Here is a 12,421-nt window from a genome sequence, read left to right as displayed (position 1 = left end):
TGCGGACGATACGTAGGGTGTCCGTGCTTGCGGACGATGCGTAGGGTGTCCGTGCTTGCGGACGATGCGTAGGGTGTCCGTGCTTGCGGACGATGCGTAGTGTCCGTGCTTGCGGACGATGCGTAGTGTCCGTGCTTGCGGACGATACGGCGAGTGTCCGTGCTTGTGGACAATACGTAGGGTGTCCGTGCTTGCGGACGATGCGTAGGGTGTCCGTGCTTGCGGACGATGCATAGTGTCCGTGCTTGCGGACGATGCGTCTGCCTTGAGTTGACATAGTTGTTGGCGTTGACAGATGCTTCCATGTTGGGAAGGCACCGGTGATGTCTACCGCTTCCGTAGCGGGAAGGTGCCTCAAACATAAAGAAGGAAAGCAGGTGCTAACTTACCCCTTAGCTTGTCGTTGGAGTAGGTCCGAGCTGGGAGAGTGATGAACGACCGCGAGACCTTGAAGTGGGAGAGCCTCATTGATGTATCCGGCCTTCAGCAACTTCTGCACCTCCTCCCGATCACCTTGTTCTGCTCGGGGCCAAAGTGGCGCCTCTTTTGTTTGATGGGGCGGGCTCCGGGTAGGACATTGAGGCAATGCATGGCGATGGCGGACGACACCCCCGTCAGGTCAGTCGGCTCCCAAGCAAAAATATCTTGATTCTGGCGCAAGCATTCGACCAGCTCTTGCTTTAGCTCAGTTGGCAGTTCAGCAGACACTTGTACGACTGCTTCCGGTCGGCCGGGGCATATTTGTAGGAGTTCTTTTTCCGCTACGGCACGGAGGTTGGGCGCCTCTTGGACAGCGTATACTTCAGCTCCTTGGGTTCGCCGAGTCTTCCTGGCTTCCGTTCGGACCGCATCGACATAGCAGTGCCTCGCTGTTGTCTGGTTGCCCCGTGCTTCTCCCACCAAGTCCCCGATCGGGAACTTGATCTTCTGGTGGTAGGTGGAGATGACAGCAGAGAAGGCGCCAAGGGTGGGGCGACCTAGTATCACATTGTAAGAGGAGCAGACATCCACTATAGTGAAGAAGCAATACCTTGTCCTCCTAGCTGGTTCTTCCCCTAGAGAGATGGCGAGCCGTATCTGTCCAAGGGGGCGCACTTCATTTCCCGTGAAGCCGTAAAGGGAAGTGGCCATTGGCTCCAAGTCATCCATGTCGATTTGCATCTGCTTGAAGGCGGACATAAATATGATGTTGACGGAGCTACCGGTGTCAACAAACACCCGGGATATCTCATAGTTGGCAATGGTAGCTTTGATGACCAGCGCATCGTCATGAGGAGTCTCGACTCCTTCTAAGTCTTGAGGGCCGAAACCAATGATGGGCCCCGTGCCTTGATTTCCTCCGGCCACTCCACAGACTTCCAGTTGTCTGCTGTAAGCTTTCCGGGTCCGATTGGAATCTCCATCAGTGGCTCCCCCTGTAATCATCAGAATATTACTAAGGGGGGCATTATCTTGGTTGCCGGCTCGGGGGTCCCTGGGGCCGGATCCCTGACCACGGCTTCCTTCGTTCTGTGTCGGGGGAGTGAGCTCTCTGGGAGAGCGGTGGCGCTTGGGGGTGGCTCGAGGAGAAGGTGGTAGCAATGGAGTGGTATCTTGATGATGCGTCTCCTGTCGTTGTTGAGGGGCAGTTATCGTCCTTCCAGAGCGTTGGTTCTCTGCCTCACGGAGGACTCGGGCATATTGATGGCAGTCCCGAGTGTCATGAGTTCTTGACTTGTGGTAGGCGCAGAAGAGCGGAAGCCATCGTGAAGGCTCAGATGACTGTGCAGGACGGGAATCCACTGCTTGGATGGCGCGGTGACCTCCTGTCTGTCTGACCGGGTGTTCTGACTCAGGTCGTCTAAGCGGTTGAGGGGGTGGACGATGCTCGCTTCGGACAACCGGAGCGGGCTGGCGATTCGGACCACCTTGAGAAGAGGAGTCGGTATTGGTTCGCCGGGCCGACTGAGCTTCTTCCACATGTATGTACTTGTCCGCCCGGGTCATTATCATGTCGAAATTCTCCGGAGGCTTTTTGATGAGGGACCGGAAGAAGTCTCCTTCTATCAGTCCTTGCGAAAAGGCACTGACGAGGACTTCAGAAGGAGCCGCCGGGACTTCTTGCGCTCCTTGATTGAACCGACGCAAGTAGTCCTTTAGTGACTCTTTGGGCTTCTGCTTGATGGCGAAAAGATCCATCACTGTCTTTCGGTAAGCGCGGCTGGTGGCGAAGTGCCTTAGAAAGGAACTCCGGAAATCATTGAAGGAGCAGATGGAAGCTGGCGGGAGGTGGTTGAACCATCGAACAGCGGCACCAGCCAAAGTGGTGAGGAAGACCCGGCACTTAATGGCGTCGGTATATTGATGTAAAGTGGCGGCATTTTCAAACTTTCCCAGGTGATCCTCTGGGTCAGTTGCTCTTGTGTAATCCATGAGCTGTGGGGCGCGAAAGTGGCGAGGGAGTTCCTCTTCTAGATCCACTGGGCGAAGGGGGACTTGTGAGGACTGCTACCTTCCCCCTGGTACAGTCCCTTGCCACGTGGAGGGCGCCGAGGTGGAGTCTGGGCCGCTGCTGATTCCACGGACATTCCTCCATAGTCCTCGTACGCGTAAGGTTGAGGTGGGCCCTGGGCTTGATGAGCTTGATGGGCCTGATGATGGGCCTGCTGATGGGCCTGATGAGCTGGGGCCTGATAGGTTGGGGCCTGATGGATCTGAGCAAAATGGGCGGAGCTTGATGGGCCTCGTATGGTGGGCCTCAAATAACCGGCGAGCTGGGGCCGGCGCCGGCGCTGGTGGTGCTTCAGCAGAGAAACGAAGGGGGCCTGGAAGGGCCAGCGGGTACCTGATGCTGTTGTTGTTGTTGCTGAGAGATCGCCAGGACGGCGGCGGCCACCGCCTTATTGAAGTCCTCTTGCGTCATGGCGACGAAATAGGGTTGAGGCTGAGGAGGTTGGGGAGGTTCGTCCGTCGGCATCTCAAATCCGGGCAAAATATGTTCCCACAGACGGCGCCAAATTATGTTCCGGTTGAGAACTGCTTCGGGACACGTCACCGGACCTCCTCGCCGTAGATGGCAGTGGATGGAGCTGAACAGTAGCAGCCGGAGCTGATGGAACAGAGGGGACGATGATGAGAACAGTAGTAGGTGAGGGAGTCGGTCGGAGACTTCGCCGGAGTGGATGATGAGCAGCAGCAACCTCAAAGATGGCCTGAGAACACAAAGAACGTCAGTAGGAAGGCCAGGGGGTGCCCTGGCGCGACCACTCCGACGCTCAAGTCAGGGAGAAAGCGGAGGAAGAAGAAGATGAACAGTAGAAGCAGAACTTGAGCGTGTAAAGAGAGTGAAGAGTTCGAGAGAGAAACTTACCTGCCGGAGGGAGTGGTCTTTTAAGGAGAGATGAGCGTGCATACCTGTCACGTCATCATTTAAGAGATGTCCCATCATGATTAATGAGGTGGCAGGAACAATCGAGTTCCTTGTCCCATCGCCGGTAAAGCCTTATGTTGTCACTATCTTTGCAGACAATCAGAGAGATAACATTAATTATGGGGGCGTGGGCTTGTCAGAAATCATGATGAGGTGGGCCAGGGCACTGTGTGGAGCTGGTGAGGACTCATTCGGCTGATGAGCAGTCGTGCTGAGGACTCGGATTCGGCGATGCAGGAGCGAATACTAGAGGGGTATGTGGCCAGTGAGGCCGTGTGAAGGAATCGACTAGTGCGCGATCAGTCGGAAGGATTCGGCGAGGTGACTACCGAATGGAAGGATCCGGCCAGGCTCCTGCCGAATGGAAGGATTCGGCCAGGCTTCTGCCGAATGGAAGGATTTGGCCAGGCTTCTGCCGGATGGAAGGATCCGGCCAGACTCCTGCCGGATGGAAGGATCCGGCCAAGCTCCTGCCGGATGGAAGGATCCGGCCAAGCTCTTGCCGGATGGAAGGATCCGGTCAGGCTCCTACTGAATGGAAGGATTCGGCCAGGCTCCTGCCGAATGAAGGATTCGGTTAATGGGTGGGGCCCCCTAAGACGGGACCAACTTAAGACTCAGGTCTGCATGGTTAGCCCCTTAGTTTATCCCCGGAACATGCATTTTACTCTTTGGACTAATATACAATTTGTTAGCGGTACTCTCTAAAATAACTCAAACTTTAGTTGGCCACATAATGAACCTTCTTTTGGGCCGATCCATTATGCGCATAATTCGACACTTTATATGAATTATTTATTTATTCATAACTTACATCAACTTTAATCAGTCACTCAATACGTCTTCCTTTGGGTCGACATATTTTGTACATGATATGAACAAAATAAATTTGTTCTATAGTTTTAAGTTATCTTAAACATATATCTGCATGTTATAAAAGTAATTTTCTTTTGAGCCAATTATTTTTAGCATAGACATACATCTATCGATATAAAATACACTAAACATAACTAATGTGCCTTCTTTTGGGCCAACACAATAATTCGATTTAATAATATGTGTGTAGGTAGACTCAGGAAAATCCTAGAAACTTTAACTAAGCGGATAAGAGAAAACTTAATCCAGGCAGTCTTCTTTTGGATTATACCCGCGGGAGAATGGGAAAAGGATATTATTATTATTATTATTTTCATAAATAAAATTTTAAAAAAAAACATAATTGTCTTCCCGAATCGCGCACCACCCATTCCCATGCTTCTTCATGCGGAAATCAAATCCGAAAGTCTTCCCATAGATCTTGTCTCAATTTAGCCAAAATAAAATATAATAATAATAATAAATTAATACCATATTCCCACAGGATTCTATTATTATTATTATTTATAATCTTTTGGCTTTCTCATTTGCACTCTTCAACGAGAAAGGAGCGATGATAATTTTAAGGTCATAGAACACGCCGATCGAGGAATTGATCAATGGCATTATTTTTTTTCTTCGTGATCTTTCGTGAAAAAAAAACTATAGATTGTTTCAACGATTAACTGTTAGTAAAACTCTAACTAACATGAAATTAATAAATCGATAAAAAATCAATTTTAAACCATGAAACACGATGAAATAGAATCTCGCTCTGATACCAATTGATAGATCTTGTATATCATAAGCCACATAAGTTCTATAAACCGAATTAGAACTTAGGTAATTAAAAATACAAGAACAAAGATATAGTTTCTACGAATAACATGGTTTAACAATTAAATATAAAAATAACGACAAGGAACCTGTTTGGAGAGCTATTGTCATTGTCCTGCAACGCCAACTGCTTGATCCATGTGGAAGAAAATAAAGCGGAAGTGAAAGGAAGATCTTCCAAGGGAATTAGGGTGATGACACCGTAAAATCTTCGTCAATGGGGAACGAAGGCGATGTCACTTGATGCCCTAAACCCACGGGACCAAACCCTTATATAGATATCCAATCCGTTATCAGCTCATAGATAATAACAGAACAAATTGACTTATTCTATATATTTAATCTTTATCCGATAATACTGGAATGGATTAATAAATTCAATAAATTTAATCCATATCTAATAATATCGGAACGGACTAACAGATTCTACATATTTTTAATCCACATCTGATAATTTGAAACTCGATAAATCTTAATTAGATCACTGGAATGAGTTCAATTCGTATCTGCATATACAAATTATAATTAAACTCATTTTTAAGAAATTAAATCCAACATACATCACATCTGGCGTCATCGAGGTCAATTGGCTAAGTAAATTACTTTTCCCCCCTCCTCTGACACCGCACCCCCATCCTCTCTTCTCTCTCTCCCACTAAAATGCCAGTTTTACCCTTTTTTTTGTTTTTTTGTTTTATTTTACTTATATATATATATATATGATTTTTATTTTTAAATTAATTTTATTTATTATTTTTTCATTAATACTTATATATATATATATATAATTTTTATTTAATTTTATTTTTAAAATTAATTTTATTTATTATTTTTTCATTAATACTTATATATATATATATATGGCCGTCAAGTTGGGTTAGACCCGCCGGGTTGGCCCGCTCCGTCAAGAAATTTAGATGGATTGGATTGAAATTTTATCAACCCATTTTAAGATGGGTTAAGGTGGATTGGCCCGCCTAGTCCTGCGACCCGCGTGGGTTGGCCCGTGGCGGACTTGGGTTGACCCGCGGGTCGAGAAAGTTTATTTATTTATTTTAAATTTTAGAATTAAAGTATAAAACTTAATGAATGAGTGGGTTTCATCTATTTAAATACAATTTAAGCTTAAAAATTATAATTTAAACTTAAAACTTTCAACTTAATCAATTTAAATTATACTTTAAACTTAAAATTTTTAATATTTTTTTATTTTTTAGCAGGCCCGCGGGTTGATCCGCCTAACTCGCGGCCCACCTTGAGTTAGGTTGGGTTGGAGATTTCTCAACCCGCTAAATTGGTGGGTTAGTCCACCCCGCCATATGATGGACCCGCCATGAATTAGCCCGCCCCGCCATGGATTGGTCCGTTTGACAGCTCTATATATATATAATTAAATTTTATTAAATTTTATTTTTAAAAATAATTTTGTTTATTATTTTTTCATTAATACTTATATATTTTTTTAATTTTATTTAATTTTTATTAAGTTTTATTTTTAAATTAATTTTGTTTTTAAATTTTAAATTTTATTTAGTTTTTATTTTTTTAATTAATTTTTTAAAATTTTAAAAAGAATAAAAAATAAATAAATAAAAAGGAGAGGATAAAAGTGTAATTTGAAAGGGAGAGAGAGGAGGTGGAAGGGAGGGGGCCTGTCAGATGGGAGGGGGGAAAAGCAGGTCTCATTGGCTAATGGCATCTGGCAGATAGCATATCCCGAGACTGATGGCATGGATCTGAATTTCCATCCTGACGCATGAAACCTAATATTTTGTTACAATTAGAAAACTTTTGACGGTCGCCTTGTTTAGACAGTAACATCCTGATCAGTTCATTAGTTGCAGCTAGCTAGCATGCAAAATTTTCAGGTCGGTGCTGTGATTTAGCATGCATCCGGCGGCACACACCTGCTTACCGGTTTAGTTAGTAAATGGCATGCATGTTTTGTATCTGAAAAGCAATAGCTAGCACAAAGGGAAAGGCAGATGATTTGAGTAGGGAAGGACTATATATCTCGACGACGACGACGTAGACGTACGTCGTTTTCCTCAGACAGCCAAAGCTGCATGATGAGGAGAATTCTCGGTTCATGCTAAGTAACTGAGATCCCATGCACTCTCTCTCTCTCTCTCTTTCTCTCCACTTCCAACGTAGAAAAATAAGGAGAGCGTACGAGTCGAGAGGTCGCCATTTCCAATGAGAGAGAGGGAGAGGAGGAGGGGAGAGAGAGCGGCAGAGGTGGGGGATGGAGGGGTGCGAGAAAGGGACGTTTGCATGAGCCCTCTTAGCTCACTCTCCCAGCCTACACTGTCGTTTTCGCATGCAGTAATTAATTGGGATAGGAAACTTAAGAAAGAACAGCAAGAGAGAGAAAGGCGAGAGGGTGATGGTCGTAGCCATCTTTCCCAGTTCCTGGATTCACTCTGCTGACTCCTGGTCAACAGCTCAGATCAGATGTAGAGCAGCATTAGCAGCTGCAGCTGCTGCAGCAGAAGCAGCAGTAGCAGTCGCCTTTATTTATTCTGATTAGCAAACGAGGAGGTGGCACGGTGTGGTACCATCACTGTAGAGCTAGTCGTAGTCCCCTCCGTTCGCCTCCGTCTCAGCCTCCGGCTCCGGCTCCGGCTCCGCCTCCGCCTCCTTAGGGGGTTAGTGCTGCATGACTTTGTCTTTTGAACCTCTTCTTGCAGTTTGTAAGAGAGCAACTGAAAATCAATGTAATATATTTATGAAAAAGTAGTAATTGTACCTGAATCCAAAACAAAACAAAAGCTTTTCACTTTTTATGATTTGACCTCACACCGCCACCTTCTCTAACAAAAGAGCAGACAGCTGCAGAAAAAATCAGACCTCTCTCTCTTCTTTATTGCCACCTTTGTCCTTTTCCAAATTCTTTTCTCCCCACCTCCTCCGTTTTCTATATTTGAATCCCCCTACCTCACACATTCTCTTCTCCATGCATCATACATACAGACACGCACGCACGTCGTTGCAAAACGATCTAGCCAGGACTTGCATGATCCGACCAAAAACCTCCCGTCCATGCACCCCCCACCTGACTCAGGCACACCTGCACCCAGAGGCAAGCAAGGGCCAAACCAAAACTAATCGAGCAGCTCGCGCAGCCTCCAATCGAGCATCCCTTTCTTTGCTCGTGCTGCAACTTTTTCACTGTGACCTCGCCTGCCTTTCTCCATTTACACTAAAGCCTGCGCACACAAACACAAACACAAACTGCGTCTGCAGTGCGTGCATGCACGCACCAGCCCTCCTCCTCCTCCTCCTCCTCCTCCTCTCCTCCTTCCTTTAACTTTAATTTACATACTCTCTCTCCTTCTCTTTCTTTCTCATCTGGCGTGAAGGTTCCGAATCCAAAAGTAACCATGATTTTCATGACCATCTATCAAATGTTTAGATGAGCAGGGGCATGCAGTGTAGGTAGGTGGCTAGCTAGCTAGCTAGCTCCGCATGATCTGCTACAATTTCAGAATCAACAATATTAATTCCCTAATTCCATTGGGGACCATCCGATATTATACATTGATTGAATAGTTAAAGCTCGTCTGTGTTATTGGGCCATCACGTAAAGATAAATAATACAGCTGCGGGGACCCGTGCCATTGCCTCATTTCTTTGAGGAATTAAGTGGGCAACGCCAAACTCGGTAGATCGGCTCCTGCGCTGCGAGATAACTTTACCCTTTTCTTCTGCAAAAAGGTGGATCAGCTACCTTGAGCGGCCCACACGATCGGTCCCACGATCATCTGTGAGGAGGTAAATCGAAAAACTGCAGTTGATCACAACGCAGGACGAGATAACTTTACCCGATCATATGAATGGCTGGCATTCTAAATAAAATTCATCAGTTAAGTGTCGTAAGGTAATTACCATTATGACAGTTACTAATGGCCCAGACAAATATCTCATTGCAATTAGCGGTTGTTAAATGTCGTAAGTTACCAAAATATTTGTTTTAAGCATTCGATATATATAACTTAATTAATAGTGAATTTTACACTATCACAAATGGCCATAACGTGTGTTGGAACACTGAACCAAATTACATTTTTAAAAATCTAAATAAAATTTAATTGAATTATGTAATGATTAATTAAATTATCATACTAAATTAAATTTTATTTTCTATTATCTGTATTTGTCTAGAAAAATATAATAGTATAATTAATATAGGAAAAACTAAATTACTTTTGGACTTCTTTTGTGACGACTATATAAGCCAATTGTAGCATGAAAAACTTAATGATACAAAAAAGTTATATTTATTTTTTAGTTATATTCAATCCTTTATATTCCCCTACCATTCCTAAATATTATGAGCACTATTAGAAATAAGGTTTTTAAGGACACATAAATGCCCTTATAATATACCTTTAGTGACAATAAAGCTATGATCACAATATCAAATAATGCATTGAAATATGTATCGTCTTAGATTCTCTAGTATTCTTGACATTTGTATAATGTCATTATAAAATATCTATGCTAACTTCAAAAGTGTTTTAATTCTTGCAATATACTGACAATAGAAAATATCAAAAAAATATTTTAACAATATTTATGTATGTCTTATTATTATCATAATAAAGATAAATTTAAATATTTTATAAAGTTATTATAGAATGTCACCTTAACTAATCTATAATGACACTATTAAATATCAAGAATAATAACTTATAAAGATATTAAATATTATCATTAATATTTAATCAGAATATATAATCTTAATTCACTCACTACATAGAATATAAGATATTACACATCATTACAATTAAGCCACTACATATAATAAAAAAAAATTATACACATCATCACAATTCAACTACTATATAGAACAGAAAAAATTTACATCAAAACATCCAATTCATTCACTACATCATCACAATTCATCACATTATGACAAAAGTACAAATGCAATACTAATGCAAAAGTATACCAATTTGACCCTAGTTTTTTTTCTCTCTACTATAGTATTTGGATCCATGCTTAGGAGCACTCCTTTTGTCACAAATTTTATCAAATCAAATAAACTTTTAATCAAGATATGACAACCAATCTACATGAAAATGCAAAACAGAATAAAAATTTAAAGATGTGTGGAATATAAAATAAAAAAGAAATTAAACGCCATCTTACCTATAAAGTTGGATAAGGTGGAATAGAACCTTGTGGATTACTACTTGAAGAAGTATATTGACTAGTATTACAATTTGATAGAGGATTTTAGTTTGATTGATCATAAATCTTAGTTTTCAACATTGCAATATGTTGTCTTTGCTTTTAAATTTGCTCATTCATCTTTTCTAATTTTGCCTGTTGTTCCATTACTAGTTGATTGCATGTGCCACAGCTAAGAACTACTCTCCATAAAATCAGATGGGCTAACACCATCACCATGCATATGTACTCGACCAGGTCTATTCAATCCAATGATTTGAGCAAATATATTATTTTGACTCACTTGATCATTATAATCTTTAGGAAGTTGATTTACTAGTTCTTTATTTGCAGCCTTTATCGATATATGACATGTTAATATTTATTTAATATGTAATGATAATTTAAAAATACTTTAAATTAATATAATTAAAGAGTATAAAATAGTTTATCAAATTTTCTTCTATAACATTGCTTGAGGGACTTCCATCGGCATGAGTAAAACAAACATGAAATAATTCAACTCATGTTGGAGGATGCCCATTTTATTTTGCCTGAAAATATATTTGGTTACTAATTTCTACATTTAAATGCACATAAAATTATAATATGAATGAGAAGAATTACCAATTTTTGTTGCACTTGAGCAAAAGATGTCCTTCCGGTGGTCGGATTCATTATCTTTTACCTTTTAGCATCTTTATTTTTTTCACTTCTTTCTTAATATATTAAATTACATGTAATACATAAAATAAAAGTATACTAACATTTGAATCAAATTATATATTCTAAATAAATAAAGTATTACATACCTTTGATTTTTCTATATTCCAAAAAATAACTAGTCTCATATATTATTCTGCATGAGCTCTTTCATTTCTTTGTTGTAAAAGAATTTGAATTGACAACTTAGGATCGTAGTAATTTCTTTTTAGTTCAGACTTCTAATTTCTTCATTTTTTTTGCTATTGAGCATAGTGTCTAATTTTTTGTTCCTCGAGGAAGGTCATACTTTTCTTGTAAATAATATATAGATAAATTATCATTGCATAAATTAAAAGTCTTAACTAAAATTTTACAAAAGTAATTCAATTACCTTTCTAACATTTAGCATGTCTTTCTTTTTGTCCATTGGCATTTTATGCCACTCTTCTACACAATTGGGTAATACTTTCCATTCCTTGCCAAAGAACCTAAGAAATCAGTAAATTTATTTATTTTTTGTTCCTATAGGATGCCTCATATCATCACATAGAATTTTAATACATGGTAATGTGCTAGGTCGACCTCAAATTTCTTTGAGAAATGTAGGACAATCTATTAGACACTTGTGTTTTGTCATGGAAAACCACTTTATATATGAGAGCTATTTTAGTTGGGTAAATGGTATAAGAAGAAGAATGCAATTTTCTACTATCCTCTCTATATCTCTTGTTCCTCTTGTCTCACATTTAGATCTCTTCCAAATTCCTATGAATTTAATATCAAGGCCTAGTTATTTTGGAAACTAAACCCAAAAACCATTACATCAACACTTACACAGCCGGATTCAATTATTAAATTCCTGATTAAATGTTCTCAATCATAATTAACCTATAATCAGGTATAACTACAGACGTATCATGAGGCTTAAGAATGTTGGGCAACAATTGAAACTACAACAATTTCTTTGCAATTTCCATAATGAAACTACAAAAATTGATAATGATCAACTATTCACACTTGGAAACAAACATTAAAAAAATTAAATTAAGAAATTAGCAGCAACACAACTAATCAAAAATCCAAAAGATGCATGGAGTAGATACCATCAGAATGACTTGGTTAATTTAAGGGTTCAAAATTTTACCTTAAGCCTAAAGGAATCGCAGTGGAGGTTGTGCTGCAGGGGAAGGAAGAAAAGGGGATGCGATGGAGGTTGATGGAGCTTTGACTGCTCGAGATTGGAAGGTGTCAGCCTGCCAAAGATGTGAAGCCGTCAACCGATCAGAGATGGGAAGGCGTCGAGGATGCGTGAGTGAGCACGAGTGAGGGGAGTGGTGAATGTGAGGGATGAGCAGAGATTGCGCAGTGGTAGAGTGTTAGAGATGGCTTCGTCGAGCACAAAGGATGAGCAAAGATCGCGCGATGGCTTCACCAAGCGTA

At 41.3% G+C, this 12,421-nt stretch overlaps 1 protein-coding gene and 1 pseudogene across 1 annotated transcript; both read right to left on the bottom strand.

The window, feature by feature from the left end:
• Window positions 1–483: 483 nt before the first annotated feature.
• Window positions 484–2,412, bottom strand: LOC141815099 (uncharacterized). The gene has a single exon (XM_074703054.1). The coding sequence runs from the start codon at window positions 2,410–2,412 to the stop codon at window positions 484–486; it is 1,929 nt and encodes a 642-aa protein (XP_074559155.1).
• Window positions 2,413–10,255: 7,843 nt separating this feature from the next.
• Window positions 10,256–11,414, bottom strand: LOC141814237 (uncharacterized; annotated as a pseudogene).
• Window positions 11,415–12,421: the final 1,007 nt, after the last annotated feature.

The sequence above is a fragment of the Curcuma longa genome, chromosome 21 (assembly GCF_044706935.1).
Source record: "Curcuma longa cultivar G26 ecotype Majalengka, Jawa Barat chromosome 21, ITB_CL_G26_1.1, whole genome shotgun sequence".
NCBI lineage: Eukaryota > Viridiplantae > Streptophyta > Magnoliopsida > Zingiberales > Zingiberaceae > Curcuma > Curcuma longa.
The sequence above is the reverse complement of the archived record's forward strand: the minus strand, read 5'-3'. Positions and strand labels throughout refer to the sequence as shown.

What these genes read in the sequence shown, in the direction of transcription:
- LOC141815099 (XM_074703054.1), bottom strand. Translation starts at nt 2,412, where the DNA reads ATGGATTACACAAGAGCAACTGACCCAGAGGATCACCTGGGAAAGTTT.